We start from the raw sequence: 16,007 nt of genomic DNA, 5'->3' as shown, positions 1-16,007 counted from the left end.
GGATTATACAAAGCAGCCCCAGAGCATCACCATGCTTACCTGTAGACAGTGTTCTTTTCAGCATATGCTTCATTCTTCTTCCTCCAGACATACCGCTGATACATAGGGCCTTAAAGCTCCAGTTTCGTTTCATCGCTCCACAGAAAAGAATCCCAAAACTTCTGTGCCTTATTTATGATTTTGAGCTTTTTTTTCTTGTGCTTTTGGGTCAATAGTGGTGTACGTCTTGGAGTTCTGGCATGGAAAACACATGCTTTAGTACACGCCTTACTGTGCTGAAACCTCAGTGCCTGTTGCCACCAAGTCTTGCTGCAGGTCTTTTGCAATCACTCGGGGTTTTTTCTGAACCTGCCTTCTCAGAAATCTGGTTGCAGCTCTTGATAGCTTCCTTTTTCTGCCCTATCCAGGTAGTGTAATCACTGTTCCTTTAACTTTGAACTTGTGAACAATGCTTCCAACGGTGTCTCTAGGAACATCAGATATTTCATGTGTTCTAGCTCAAGCACACCTGGTGCAACTAATGAAGCCCTTGATTAGTTGCATCAGGTGTGCTTGAGACAACACCTGTTTTGCAGATTTGTGCTGTTGTGAGGGATTCTATTCAGGGGGTTGAATAATTTTGAGACCGCAGAAGTCATTAAAAGTTGCTTTTTCTGTCGAATTTGGGGAAACCACCTGACACATTTGTTGTGTTGAGCCATTTCACTTACTTTTGTTTGATTTGTTCATTGCAAATAGCTGAAAGTCTGTACATTTTCTAATAAACCTGATTTGAAATGGAGGTTGAATAATTTTGATTACAACTGTATATGTGAATATATATATATATATTATATGAGCACAAACTTTTAAGTTTGATGCAATTAATCGATTTGACAGCACTAATATACAGTAATGCACTCTGTGAATGGGCTTCTGCTAGTGTAGTTTAATAACCTAAAAGTACACGTTTACCATGTAGCAAAATGTGGGTGACCTCTTTTCAAGCAAATAACAGGATAACATTTTTCAGACATGAGCTGTCAACTACTGGCACTTAAGAGAAAAGTACAAGGCACCTGCCTCCAAATCACTGTAGTTTTGACAGAGGCGATGAAACACTGGTGTTGCACCGGTACTTCAAAGCATTTCAGTTCTTTAAAGACCAGAAAACAGTCAAACAAGATCAGAGTAAGAGTTTGTATATCTGTACTAGCATATGAAAGCAGGCAATTTCCCCTGCTAGAAAATGAAATGTTTTCACATTTGTCCAAACTTGGCTTTCTGTTAAAGATTTCCGACAAGCATCCCGTTTTGTGTTATAGGGAGACATTAATAACAGAGCCAGCGTTACATGGTGCTATTTTGGGCGAGCGTTTGGAGAGCTGGTGCTGTGGGAATCGCGGCGGAGTCGTGGACCAGGAGAGAGCGGATCGCGGAACCCGCAAGTCTCGACAAACGTCACCGTCAATGGCAAAGTGCAAATTTACAAACATGAAAGCGTGAATATTTTCTCAAAATATTTTTGTAAATTTGTTTTATACCTCATTTCATTCTACTGTATTTTTGTATGTGACTTTTTGTTATAAAAAAAACCCTAACAAATAATAATAAAAAAATACCCTCAGAGTTTAGTTGAGTAATTTGTATGTTAATAAAAACACTAAAACAGTATTTTCGGGGGAAAAGTAAAAAAATATAATTCCTTTGAACACCCAAAGTGGTCTTTTACCAATCTTAATTTTTTAATCCTTTTTATCTTTTGTAAGATGTGATATTTATAACAATAAAATGTGACGGACAACTTTAATATGCCTGCTTGCATTATTTTTTGGCTCTGCAGTGATTATTTTCTTGAATACAGTATATGCACAGTTGGAGGTATAAAGTTGAATTTCTTTCTCCAGGGGTAAAACAAACATAGAGTCTGGCCATAAAACTTTGCAGCGTTGCATTAAGGTTTATTATGCAACAAAAAAAAATAGTCCAGCTTTTTATTGTAGCCCATGTAAAATTTCATAAGTGCATTTTTTTTTTATTAATTACAGGGGAAAGCAAATGCATTATAAAAAAAATTAAAAATCCAGTTTGGCATTCCCACAAAAATGCCTTGAATTCAAACAAAATATCTGTGGTGTGGTTAATGAAAACAAAGCTTGTCTCGTGAAGAAGGTCTCTGCAGCAAGGTCCTGGCAGGACGTTTTTATCTGCCCACCTTTCCGAGGCGGTGATCTGTCTTGGGGTCAGCGATGATGGCCTGAACCGCCACGATAGCCTCGTTGATCTTTGTTTGTAAATCTCTGAGCTCCTCGATGTGAAGCAAGCGAAGAATTCTGGCCGCTTCGTTCAGAGACGCATCTGGAACGATCAAACATTCTTTGTGCTTACAATTCCTCCGAAAGTCAAAAGCATATGAAATTAAATGCAGAATGTGCGTGCAAACCTACCTCCGGTATCAAATCCTAAAAGATGCTTGTCAAGAGCGACTGGTAAACCCTACGAAAGAACAAATAAGCAAATGTTTTGAAACATAAACAACATTTCATTAAGATTTTTTTAAAGAAATTATTACTTTTATTCAGCAAGGATGCATTAAATAGCTCAAAAGTGAGAGTAAAGACATTTATAATGATACAAAAGATTTCCTTTTCAAATAAATTGTTCTTTTGAACTTTCAATTTATCAAAGAATCCTATCAAATAAAATGAATCAGTTTCCACAAAAATATTAAGCAGCACAACTGTTTGCAAAATTGATAATAATAAGAAATGTTTCTTGAACATCAAATCAGCATATTAGAATGATCTCTGAAGGATCATGTGACACTGAAGACTGGAGTAATGATGCTGAAAAGTCAGCTTTGCATCTCAGGAATAAATTACACTTTAAGATATATTAAAATAAAAAACATGTATTTTTGCTGTATTCTTTAATCAAATAAATGCAGTCATGGAAACCATAAGAGATTTCTTTCGAACAACATGAAACAATCTCCCCGACTGGCCTTTTTCATTTCAGAAGAACATTGAATGCTCACCTCTTTTGCTTGACTGGCCTTTGCAATGGCATCAGGGTTCAGGCGTTCCTGAATCAGGATCCTAATGGCCTGTGATGAAAAACAAACAGAATAACTGGAGTTTAATTGCACTGGATTCAAACAAATGTTTCATACCGTCAACAAAACGAACCATACTCACTTTAAGCATTACCAAATAGTCATCATGCCGCTGAATTTTGAGAAGATTAGCGAGAGCCGAGACACCAGCCTTAAAATCTGGATTATTAACTAAAGAGAGAAATCAATTTAATATCAGTCCAACATATAATTTAAAACTTTTTTTCCCATGCAAAACTTTGACTTGGTTTAATTACTAATGACAAGAAAACATGATCTCTGAAAACAATGTTACCATAAAAATGCTTGATTTGCGATTAGTGGAATGAAACTACTCGGACCAAGACTATAATAAAGAAAAAAACAACAACAGCAGAGCCCAATATTTTCCATTCAGTGAACCCCGTCCTCCCGGTGTGTCATTATTCAGTTGACATCTGGAGGTTTCCTCCAGCTGTGGGTCACTGGCTCGGTTCAGCCCACTCATTGTGGGTTGAGGAGAGAGGTGGGTGTGTAATCGGTTTGTTCAGACATGCTTGGAAAGCCACTTTAGCGATTGAGTTGGTTTCTTTAATCAGCCTCCTCCGTCTCATAACAACAGGACTGGAGACTGGAAAGACGTTTGGGGGAGGGAATACTCACTGTCCAGATTAATTAATGGGTCAGCAGACTTTTGAGCATCATTGGCCTCTGTCGCAGGTTTGCAGTTGCGATATTTCTCGACTGTGGGATGTAAAATAACATAAGTGGTCAGTTCGATGGAAACCAGAGGTTTCAAGTTGGCAAAATTATTTGATGGCATTTCTAGGAACATCTAGCTCTAAACATAAATGGAATCAAGATTGTGCAATCGAATGTGTGGGACAGCTGCAAGCTTTACATTTTATTAAAAAACTTTGCAAATGCTGCCATCTAGTGGTTTGAGATTGAACATTATTGCTAAACAGCTTTCAATGGGGAAGTCTCACCAATAAAAGGACAAAATATGTATGTTACAACTAGTGATATACCAATATACAGTAGTCAACATTTGAAGTGGATCAAAAAAGTTTGTCAAAGTTGTCCTAAGACAAGAAAGGGTATCGTTCCAAATTCATGTATAACTTTGATGAAAGGTTTTGATCCACTTCAAATGTTGACTACTGTATAAGCATGGACGTTAAGTGCCTAATAATTGGCCATTTTGTGTTTACTTGGCAAATTAAAGGCACAGTGTGTAAGTTTCACGCTAGAGGTCGCTTATACAAAACAATAACAAAGGTGTAGCTTGATGACGCAGTGAATGAGCGTGGAATCACGGCAGATGTCGAATGGACTCAGGCAGAAATCATGTTCATGGATGAGTTAATGTATAAAAATTTTATTAATTACTGTAGTATGAAGCAGGGCGGGACGAGAGCCTGGGATTTTTTACTTTGTCATTTTTATTTTGTTTATATGCCGCATTTCACTCTGTGGCTGTATGAGACACTTGTTGACGCACACTGCAGTAAAGTAGATCGATATTAGAATATCATTCATCAATTAATAAAAGCTGGATGACTTGTGCTGCTAAATGGCATGCAATTCATTTGAAAACACTGTATGGTGAAGGAAATGCTGTATTACTGTTACTACAAATGAAGCTCTCTCTGATTATGCCATGTTAGCCATTTGACAATATAGTGTTGTCTGATTTACTTTTTAGGGTACAAACATGTTACTCGCGGTAAATCAAGAAAACATAAGATTCAAACAATAAGACTAACTGTGTTGGCCTATATAACAATGGTTCGTTTTCCATGGATAAATGCATCCAAACAGTTGCTCACCTGTTTAATAAAACACACATTAAAGTGCCTTGGTGTTCCAATGGTTTCTACGGAAATCAAGGGTTTTGTGGATATGACGTCATTGACAGGTGACGCATCAAACATCAAACACTACTTTTTTATAATTATTATATGTCTATTTGTTTATCTGTCTATGCAGCAACATGTAGTCCACAACAAATTTCCTTTCGAGGACAATAAAGTATACTACTACTACACTGGTTAAAATAGACTTCTCTGGATTTAAACATCGTTGGAAACATTTGGGAGAATGTAATTACACAAGTCAACAAAATACAGAACATTTTTCTCGTGGTTTTTGGATATTTTAATCCAAAAATCTGAAACATTGTGCTTTTAACATAAGTTTAGACCATCTTCACTGTGACATGGATAAACTGCTTTTTGAAAGTAAATAATGCATAAGTATTCCTCTTATTTTCTTTTGTATAAACTACCATTCAAAAATTTGGGGTTATTAATTTGAAAGAAATCTCTTATGTTCATCAATACGTCATTTATATGCATATATATATATATATATATATATATATATATATATTAGGGCTGTCAAACGATTAATCGCGATTAATCACATCCAAAATAAAAGTTTGTTTTTACATAATATATGTGTGTGTATGGTGTATAATTATTTTCTATATATAAATACACACACATGCATGTATATATTTAAGAAATATTTGCATGTATATACTGTGTATATATATTTATATTATATAAAATTTATATTATATATAAATATTTTATATATAAATAACAAATTTTTCTTAAATATATACATGCATGTGTGTGTATTTATATATAGAAAATAATTATACACCATACACACACATATATTATGTAAAAACAAACTTTTATTTTGGATGCGATTAATCGCGATTAATCATTTGACAGCCCTAATATATATATATATATATATATATATATATATATATATATATATATATATATATATATATATATATATATATATATATAAAACTCCAGTCTTCAGGGTCACATGATCCTTCAGAAATCATTCTAATATGCTGATTTGATGCTCAATAAACATTTCTTATTATAATCAATGTTGAAAAGAGTTGCATAATATTTTTGTGGAAAACAGTAAAACTTTTATCAGGATTTTTGACTGAAAATTAAGTTCAAAAGAAAACCATTTATTTGAAATAGTAGCCTAACCTTTTGTAACATTATAAATGTCTTTTTTGGCACTTTTGATCAATTAAATAAATCAATGCTGAATTTGTATTAATTTTTTTATTATTATTATTATTTTAAAAACAACAACTTTTGAGTGGTAGTGTATATAGTTTATATCAGCCAAACTGCTCTCTAGATATTGATTGGCCTTAAAATAAATAAATAAATAAATAAAAAACTATATTGGCCGACCACTGGTTTTAATCTCAAATAAATAATCATACCATTGTCTCCATATTCAAAACGAACAGCAAGACCCAGTAGCCAGTCAACGCTCTCTGGTCTTTCCTGAACACCGAATGGACAGTTCACATCTTGAAGGTACTACAAACATACAACACCAATTAATACATGATAATATTCATAATAATAACGATATAAATTAATTTAGGCCTACATATACACTAAACACACACATATGAAAATAAATCTGTTGATAAATATTAGTTTCACCTTTTCAAAATATTTAGGCCAGTCTGAGCTGGGAATATTCCTGAGATTTCCCCGGTCTTCAATTTTGTAGTGTCTGATTTTTTGATCTTCCAGCCAAACTATGAAATTTCTGAATTCCGTTTCATCTGGGTGAGGTAAAGAGCAGAAACAATATTAATAATACAATTAACATATAGATTAAACCTAGTTGTGAACGATAAATGCTTTCTATTAAACTCTGTTGGTACTCTCACTTGGAGAATTAGGAGCATGAGGTGGCGACACGTCTTTCATTTCTGATTCCTACCTTTACAGTCAAATCCAGTTGGGTTGTGATACTCTAAGGCTGAAAGCTTCCTACGAAACATCCCTCTCACTTGTTAAAACTATTTAAAGAAGTTAATAGATGTATGATTTTGCTAAGGAAGGCACAACCTGCTACAGCCTTCAAATGGCACTGGAACACCGGAAGTAAAATAACCCATATTCTCTGTTTTCAAAATAAAGGTTTGTATTGAGGCGATGTTGATTAATTATTATTTTCTTTAACGTTACAACCACTAGATTTGATTTTTAATCCTCATCACCATCATCTCTATCGTCATCATCATCATCATCATCATCTTCTTCTTCTTCTTAATTTGATGGCACATTTCTCCTGAAATATAATTTTGATATCAGTTAAATTCCAATTAAATTAAGTTTGCATAAACTTTCCTAAACTGGTTCTATTCGGCTGGTGATTCGTTTATCTATAATGCATAATGTAAATTAATAGTGAGAAGCGTTTGTTCTGTGGTGTTAATTGAGAATGTGTACCTACACAGATTTTCTTCCTAGAGACTTAGATTAACTATTGCTAAAAACACACAGCAGTGTTTGACAACATTAACTATTAAAAGGGAGTATTCTATAGCCTACGGATAGTCTGATTTTATGCAATGAAAATTAATTCATAATATTGATATTCATATTAATATTTTTTCACATTTTTATATTTAATAATGATCCCTTTATACGTTTTTTAATATATAAATAAAGTATAATGTTGAGTTGAGTTACTTCTTGGTTAAAAAAATCTTTAAGTATCTTTACGTGACATTTAAATTATTAATTGTATTATTGTCTTCTCATACATTTTCCTCATATTTCCTCTCCACATTTTGTAATTTGATATTCATTGTGTATTGCATAAAAGTGATTGCGTGACAACAATGATAAAATAATAATAATAAAAATAATCGACATTTTGTCTCTCAATTCTGACTTTTTTCTCGTAATTCTGACTTTATTTCTTAGAATTGCGAGTTCATATCTCGCAATTCTGGCTTTATAACACGCAACTGCGGCTTTAGTTGTATCACGCGATGACTTTATAACTCACAATTGCAAGTTTATACAAAGCAATTCTGAGAAAAAAGTCTAAAAGAAAGAAAAGAAAAAATTGTAAGATGTAAACTCGCAGTTGCGAGAAGAAAAAAAGTTAGAATTGCCACATAAAAAGTCGCAATTACCTTTTTGGCGGAAACAGCTTCCAAAAATGTAGCCTAATGTTGTGTCTCAAATCGCCTACAGCCTACTACGCCCTAAAAGTATGTACTATTTTTGTGCAGACAAAGTACATACTTTTGAGTGTGTAGCAGAAGAGACATGCTTTGGGACACATGTCATAAAATACCATCTTTGCTCTCTGTCGCTTAGTTACACGCATCCTAACTGACCTGTCAATCATCTTGTCAAAGATAAAATCCTCCACATTTAATTTAATTTCCTATTGTATCTGAGAGAAATGCATGGATGACATTACATAAATATTTTTTAACAGCTTAAATGTTGATTACTTGTCACTCAAACCCCGTTATAAACCTTAACCGTAAGTCGCGCGCATCCGCCATGTTTTGTAGTAGGCCTATTCTGAACAATTTTTAACTTGTGTTTGTAGTTCTGAACTGGATCCTCCTTCAAAGCACAATGGGTTGTGGGTACTTGGTATTGAGAAACGCCTAATGTCGGCGCTTGTCTTCTTATGACAAACAGCCACATGTCGAGAAGCAAGAACAAGATCTGCTGTATGTCATCCATTTTTGTTTACTATGTCGTTTTCTTCTTCGCACGAAAATGACGTCGATCGCATCTTTCCGGCAGAGGCTACACCACGCCTATCAAGTAAGGGTACTGTTGGCGGTGGAAACGCAAGCCGGATCAGGGTTTACCGTCCCGAACCGTACCATACCGTTCTGTACCGTACCGTACCGTACCGCACCGTACCGCACCGCTCAGTGGAAACGAACCATTAGCTGTTATAGGCTGCGTTCCAGTCCACTTTTAGACACACACTTGCAAACTTCCCTAAGCACTTCCACTCGGGGGAATCCCTGCCGCCATTTTGAAGTGCATTCCACTTCATGAAGTGGACGAGGGATGTTTATATGGACAGACCCTCGCTCCCTTGATTTTGACCGAGGGAGCGAGTCTACTTCATAGGCCCTATGTACACTTCAGGCACGTATATGTCCCACAATGCAGTACGATTGTGATGTCACCACAGATCTCGTCTAATCATCACCACAACAAACAACTCTGTGATATATTAATTATAATCTTTTTAATTTAAACCAACCCAAACAAACCTTAAACAAATTCTTAGGCCCCGTTTACACGAGAACGCTCGCGGGTGAAAACGTAAAAATATTTTATCAGATGTGCCTTTCGTTTAGACGGCGACGGAGTTTTTGGGGCTTAAAAACGCAAAAAAGTGAAACCACCCTCCAGAGTGGAAATCTTAAAAACGGTCCACCGTCGCGTTCCCGTCTAAAGGGTAAAAACGCAAAAGTATGCTAGACAGTGAAGGCACCGATCACCGGTCCATTGCCACCTAGCCGCCTGGAGTGCATACTACATCGAATTTCACACACTTTTGCGTCACCATATGCACGCAGATTTCCCCCCCCAAAACGCTCGTCTAAACGCAGAATAAAAAAGTGATAACGCAACGCCACTTTTGCGTTTTCTCTTCAGATCGTTTCCGTGTAAACATAGCCTTAAAGGGGGGAAAAAAATAAAAAAAATAAATCAACTCCATAGCTGATGCCAAATCAAGGGCTTAGGACGTTCCAGTTCAGCCCATTGCAGCTTCCGCCAGTAGTGGGCACTCGTGCAATGTACGTACATCCGAGTGAACGAGACGGAGGGAAGTTAGCAAGTGAAGGGCATGACAATTTTAGACACGAACTCAGGAAATGCACTTCCCTTCAGGGAATCCCCGTCGCCATTTTGAAGTGTGTTCCACTTCGTGAATTGGGTGAGGGAATTATATGGACATACCCTCGTCCCCTTGATTTTGACCGAGGGAGCGAGTCTAATCCGATGTACACTTCAAGCAGCTCTATATCCCACAATCCCACAAATAAATCGTGCAGACAATTTACTTTTTTCTTGCATGTGTGGGGCTCGGCAGCATAGTGTGTAATATATTAATTATTTTGAGATTTAATTACATAATACTTGTAGCTACCTTATGTTCACAGTCAAAGTTTATACTATTGATATTTTTTTTCATTCATGTAGGCTAATTAAAAAAAATAAAAATTCCAACAGCTTATATAGATTACCTATAGGATTTTATATATTTTCTCCAACAACTTATATGCACATAGAACGGTGCATAAAACAAATTGATAGGTAAAAAGGGGGTTTAAATAATAAATCAGCTCAATAGTGAATTCCAAGTGATCAAGTGCGTTCCATTTAAACCTTTTTTACGAGTTCCGCCAGTAGTGGGCACTCGTGCAACGTAAGCAATGACGCACATCCGAGTGAACGAGACGGAGGGAAGGGCATAAACAATTGGAGTGGAATGCAGCCAGTGAGCACGGATCCACACTCCGAAAATCCACCGGATATAGTAGAGCATCCGGGGACTTCTGGCATACTCTTATCAACATGCTTTGGGACACACTTATTTGAATCTCACATACTTAGGATGAAAAAAGTATGGATATTGAGACGCAGGGATCGTTTATTCTATCCTGATCAAGCGTCAACCTTCCGGTCTCTCTTGAATCCAACACGGAAGTGACTTAAACTGCAATTCATCGACTGGCCGCTAGAGGCAGGCTCCGAAAGTCCATCCCATAGACCACCCATGTTAAAATGCCCAACTTTACAGCAGAAAAGAATATGTTTACAGCCTGGTACAAAAAGTGGTTTTGGTCTATATAGCTAATTTTGCCCTTCATGACAACTGTGAGGGGGCTGAATTTTTTTTATAACTCATCCGTTTAAATTATATTAAACCTTAAAGTTCTGCATAAATAAGGCGGGCCACTTGAGTGACAGGTGGATTGCCGCTGCTGTCTGTTAGACGTCACGTCACCTCAGCACTTGGCATCTCTGCCGTTTGTACTTTCTCGGGATTATTTCAAACATTTTTTAAATAATATGGCTTGCTCTGCGATTAATTGTACCAACAGATCGTCCAAGAAGTCTAAGGTCCATTTTTTCCGGTGAGTGAAATTCTAATAAATTATATACTAAATTATTAACAATAAATTGAATTTATTAATTTATTTAAAACTTTACTACACTCCAGAATCCGACGGACTGTGATTAGCTGTAGGCTGAAACCATAGACTGAATAAAAGTCTGACTCGTAGGCAAATAAGTTAGCTAATGTTACGCCTGCATTTCATACATAGCGTAACATTTACTAACACACTATTGGAAGTATTTGTTTCAATTGTTGACATGTTCTCAAAAATTTGTGTAGGAAATATGCCTAAGTACTCAAGAATAGACAGTGCAACGGAACAGAATGAGGACTGTGGTGTCCACCACCCTTTCAGTCTAAAATATATTTATTATGACATTTTTCACACTGTAGTAATTCAAGTTGTATTGTTTGCATGTAAAGTAGCCTGTGAAGGATTTGTCTGTGTAAAGTTTCCCTCTAGGTGATTCAGACTATTCTAGGCTGGACCAGTGGGTGCTCAAAATTAAACGACAGAATTGGACACCTAGCAAGGACTCTCGTCTGTGCAGTGAACACTTCGAGAGTCATCACTTCACCACTGACTCCAGGGTACAGAGACCTTGTTTCATACATTACAAAAAGTCACGCAACTTATTGGTTGAAATTGGTGAAGTATTGACCATCATACATACATTTACATTAAATCACTAAGTATTTGATTAGGTCACTGTTAAGGTGAAATTAGTGACACACTAGTGAAGTTTAGATTTTAGCAATCAAGCAACATGACCACTTTTTGCCAACCTTTACATTTCAGCGCATTTAATGCAAATAACCTATCACAGAGTGAGAATTGCTAAAAAAAAATTTAAAAGAAAAATTATTCTCCAAGTGAGACCGCAGAACACAGCATGATTTGAAGTGACAGTTATTGAGAAAAGTTACATATTCTTTTAATAGCAATAGTAATTTTAATGTGTAATCTGTACTTTCATACTAGTGATAGACCGATTAATGAAACATAAACACGTACAGTTCATCTCTGTTATTAATAACAGCCATTAACTGCAATAATGTCATATTTTTTATGTTTCTTGTCATTGTTATTAGGGAAGGACATGCCTGAAGGACACTGCTGTGCCTACTATTTTCTCTTACTCCAAGGGGGAAGAACAAAAGCCAAAAAGAAGACGCTCGGTAACGGTAAGTATTAATGAGGTAGTAAGTGGCATCCCTATTTCTGCTGTAAATAGTAATGAGGATGTTGCGTATCTAGACAATGGGAGTAGTGCCAACAGCCTAGCTGCCAATCAGAGCAATGTCATGATGGAAGACACATCTGAACAGGCCTTTGTTGCTCAAGTCGTCATGCATGATGACATTGCTCTGACAGTGAATGTGTGGAAAGCTTACAAAGGACAAGCTATGTGTAGCTCGCCAAAAGCTGAGGTTGAAAAGGCAACAGACAAGGAGACCAAAGGCAAGAGTTTCTTCATTGAAAGGTGTAATCTAGTGCTTCAGAAGAAACTTATAATTTCAACTGAATGTGCCTCCTCTCTTCTTGAAATTCTGGATGATGTTCCCCGAGAAATCTTTCAGAGATCTTTCAGTGTTTTCTGAAAACTTGAAGCAATTCGCAAGTTCGCAATACACTGCACTTCTACTCTCAAAAGCCCTATGACTATGTGAGAGAGAAGAGAAGTTTCTCTTGGCTTTGCCTCATCCTCAGACCATATGAAAATGGTACAGTAGCATCTCTGCAGAACCTGGATTTACTGTTGCTTCATTCACAGCTTTAAAATGTCATTTTGCTGAGCAGAAGAAAGTCGGAAAAAACACAGTTTGCTCATCGATGATGGATGAAATGTACATTCATAATCAAACTGAGTTTTCAGGGACCAAATTCATGGCTATGTTGACATCAGTGATGGTGAGACAGAAAATGGTGTGGCAACACGAGCACTGGTCTTCATGCTTGTTGCAATCAATGAGTCTTGGAAGATCCCCATTGCTTACTTTCTTATCAACAGCATGACAGGGCCAGAGAGAGCCAAGCATCATCCGAGAGAGCCTTGTTAGGCTTCATGCAATCGGAGTTAGGGTTGTCTTCTTGACGTGTGATGGACCCTCCCAAAACTTAGCAATGATCAGGGAGCTTGGTGCAAACTTGGGCATCATGGACATGAGACCTTTCTCCATCCTGAGGATCACACACAAAAATCCATGTGCACTTGCTTTGTTGCTTAATGTATGGCAGCCTTATAACAAAATAAAACGCTTAGTTCCTTTATAATAATACATTTAATATTATGAATGGAATTGTTATATGATTGCACATGAATAAATGATTCGCATTTGGAAGAGTTTATGCGCTTCTGGAGCTGCATTTGCCCTCCCGGACACCAGGGTGCAGCAGAACACATTGAGCTTGTTGGGAAGCAGCAGGAGCTCGAATCGCGTTGTTGCTTTGGCGAAAGGCTTTGTACGTACAATACTACAGTGAAGACGTTTAAAACATCAAGAGAACGCATGAAAGCCCCCGTTTGACCGCTGATCTTTATCTCTTCGTAAGTATTTAATTAAACGCTTACAACTCTTTCAATTTAAAGCATCATTTCCTCTCTGTTCCCTCTCATATGTAGCGTGCTAGCACGCATGCGAATGCATAACGCAGGTCTGCGAGTACGATGCTGATGATCAATAGTTTTAAGCTCAGATTTGATAGTAAACCATTAATAAGCGCTTGTGTGCACATGAGATCGCTGTTATTAAATATATTGCGTTGCATTATTAACATGGCGAAAAATGCAGTGCATGCAGGGGGTCTGCAGCAGCAGCAGCAATATCTCTCAATGAATTTCTCAAAAGTCGTTAGCTTGTGTGGCTCGGGTTCCACTGCAATGCTGGTGACACGTGTATTGAAATACATGTGAATATGCACCGATAAGGTTCATTATAGTTTATTTTCAGGTGTGTATGTGTTCTAGATGCAGACTTGCGCCTTCAGCACTCTATGACGTCACGCGCATTCTCAGCCAGGGAACCGGAAATACGTAATTGGTTGGTTTAGCTCTGGCCCCTCTCATTGAAGAATTTTGCCCCCCAAACTTTTTTTTGCCTCTCCTTCTATACGGATTCGCTACCCTATGTATAATTGCAATTAATCTCTATTTATCTGCTAAAGTATTTAGAATTAAAGATTGAGGAAATATCGATATCAGTGTCAAAAGGGTCCTTCCTACTACACAGTGCATGTTCATGTCTCTATCATATGGATAAACGTTTTAAAAATACTAATGAAATGGTAATAGCGACAGATTTTTCTTTCGAAATGTGTCTTACATCTGAGTGTAATGGATTATTGAAAATGAAAAAAGTGTCCCACCCTCTTTTTCAGCGGCCGTCTTGGTTCCGGAAGTATTTTTTTCCATTCATTTTTACCATAGGGATTTTTTTAAATACTCTTAGGCTGTGTCTGAAATCACCCCCTATATCCTTAAAAAGGCCACTATTTTAGGGGACAGCCATTTGTAGTGGTGTCCGAAACCATAGTGGACGTTATCGAGTGCACTCATTCAATCCCACAATGCACCGCAGTAACGAGTGTACAACTGATGTACTCTCAATGGCTAGAGAATACCCATAATGCACTGTGACGGTCACAACACAGGGTCTCGCCAGAAGATGGTGTCCGTAGCTGAATCATCCATCCATCCATTTTCCAAACCGCTGGTCCAATGTGGCTACAGCGTAATATCATGCAGGTATAAATTCATTACTACTGGAGCGGTCAGTTTTCTAAGTTTCAAAAGATTATTAAACCGCAAGCACAAACTATGCAAAAGCTGCAGCCCTTCCTGCACAGTCAGTGTCCGAATTCACTCACTTGTTTTCATCCTCTACTTCCAGTGGACTATATTAGTGGAGCAATGTAGGGAATTGTGAATACGGGTATAGGGGGTGATTTTGAACAGAGCTGCTTTGCTATGCTAAATATTGACTAGTATGAAAGCAATCTGGTCGAATGCGTTTTCGACTGCCTCTGGAAGTGGTTGAAAGAAGACAAGCTCAAAACGTTTTTAGATCCCGTTTATATCTGTGTTATTTAGCGTCATCCACTTGTGGTGCAATTGACCAAGTGTAATACCAGGTGTAAACATTGCCAAAATTGTCATTTCAAGTATTTTGTGGACATTTTCTTGTGGTACGACCAAAAGTTAACAGAAAAAGAATTTGTAATTGTCCCTGAATTCATTTATAGCGTAATGTATGAAAACCTATGCAATATTGGCGCTAATTATGAAGTCCTCCAGAGTGACACAGTCTATTTTTAAACTGGCCATTTGTTGAGGATCTTTCAATAACAGAGTAGGGTAAGTTTCACCCTTTATTAAAATAAAGATGTCAAAGTTTGTGAATATTGTGGCACCTGATATTTTACTTTCAGGTGCTGATATTTTACTCTTTGAATCTTTCAGAAACACTTTTTTTTTTATCTTACCTAGCCCAAACTTTTAAACAGTAGTGCACTTTTGCAGTGCCACAGTGGGTCAGCTCAAATCTCACATAAATGGACATAAATTTAGTCAGAATTTATGAGGTAAATGGGGGAAAGCGTTGAAGATGACAAAGCTATCATTTCTTAGCCTGAGGAAAAAAGAAAGACGGAAAAGCATTCATTTAATTGAGGGATGGAATGGAACAGTTAAATGAATAATATGTGAATTAATGTGCTTAAATGTTGAAGATCTTTTTTTTTTTTTACTTTTCATGTCTACATAAGTTCTGAATAGGTAGCTGGAGATTCTGTGTATCGCTCATCCAAACTCGCAAACTCACTTTTTAGGTGTTTGTTGCCAGCTCTAATTTTGTTTTGCTATTTATTTAGATGCCTTTATTGAAATACATGGAAGTTTAACAGAAATGCAGGTGTGGCATTTTACAGTTAAATGTATAAAACAACCAACTGTTTGTCCAC

The 16,007-nt window shown here is 36.9% G+C and overlaps 3 protein-coding genes across 6 annotated transcripts in view; 2 read left to right on the top strand and 1 right to left on the bottom strand.

The window, feature by feature from the left end:
- Positions 1–1,555, top strand: part of nid2a (nidogen 2a (osteonidogen)) — a 39,572-nt gene extending 38,017 nt beyond the window's left edge. For both annotated transcript variants that reach the window (XM_079853033.1, XM_079853034.1), the window contains exon 27: positions 1,305–1,555. The gene's annotated coding sequence lies outside the window, so the exon portion shown is untranslated. The remainder of the gene's footprint in view (positions 1–1,304) is intronic.
- A 103-nt stretch (positions 1,556–1,658) lies between these two features.
- On the bottom strand, positions 1,659–7,047 carry rtraf (RNA transcription, translation and transport factor). Its single transcript, XM_079853036.1, has 8 exons — positions 6,866–7,047; positions 6,580–6,704; positions 6,351–6,450; positions 3,737–3,817; positions 3,177–3,265; positions 3,017–3,085; positions 2,427–2,475; positions 1,659–2,337 (listed from the first exon to the last, which is right to left on the bottom strand). Exons 1-8 carry the CDS (start codon positions 6,924–6,926, stop codon positions 2,183–2,185), a joined length of 729 nt encoding a protein of 242 aa, XP_079709162.1. The 5' UTR covers positions 6,927–7,047; the 3' UTR covers positions 1,659–2,182.
- Positions 7,048–10,384: 3,337 nt separating this feature from the next.
- LOC307147967 (zinc finger MYM-type protein 4) overlaps positions 10,385–16,007 on the top strand; it is a 34,287-nt gene continuing 28,664 nt past the window's right edge. The window contains exons 1-3 of one of the 3 annotated variants that reach the window (XM_079853089.1): positions 10,385–11,063; positions 11,500–11,638; positions 12,140–12,232. In XM_079853089.1, the coding sequence (XP_079709215.1) occupies positions 10,999–11,063; positions 11,500–11,638; positions 12,140–12,232 (297 nt within the window). In that variant the 5' untranslated portion in view covers positions 10,385–10,998. Of the gene's footprint in view, positions 11,064–11,499; positions 11,639–12,139; positions 12,233–13,443; positions 13,597–16,007 lie in introns of those variants that run through there. The other 2 variants (XM_079853090.1, XM_079853091.1) reach the window with 2 other exon arrangements.

This window comes from Squalius cephalus (assembly GCF_949319135.1).
Source record: "Squalius cephalus genome assembly, chromosome: 20".
NCBI lineage: Eukaryota > Metazoa > Chordata > Actinopteri > Cypriniformes > Leuciscidae > Squalius > Squalius cephalus.
The sequence above is the reverse complement of the archived record's forward strand: the minus strand, read 5'-3'. Positions and strand labels throughout refer to the sequence as shown.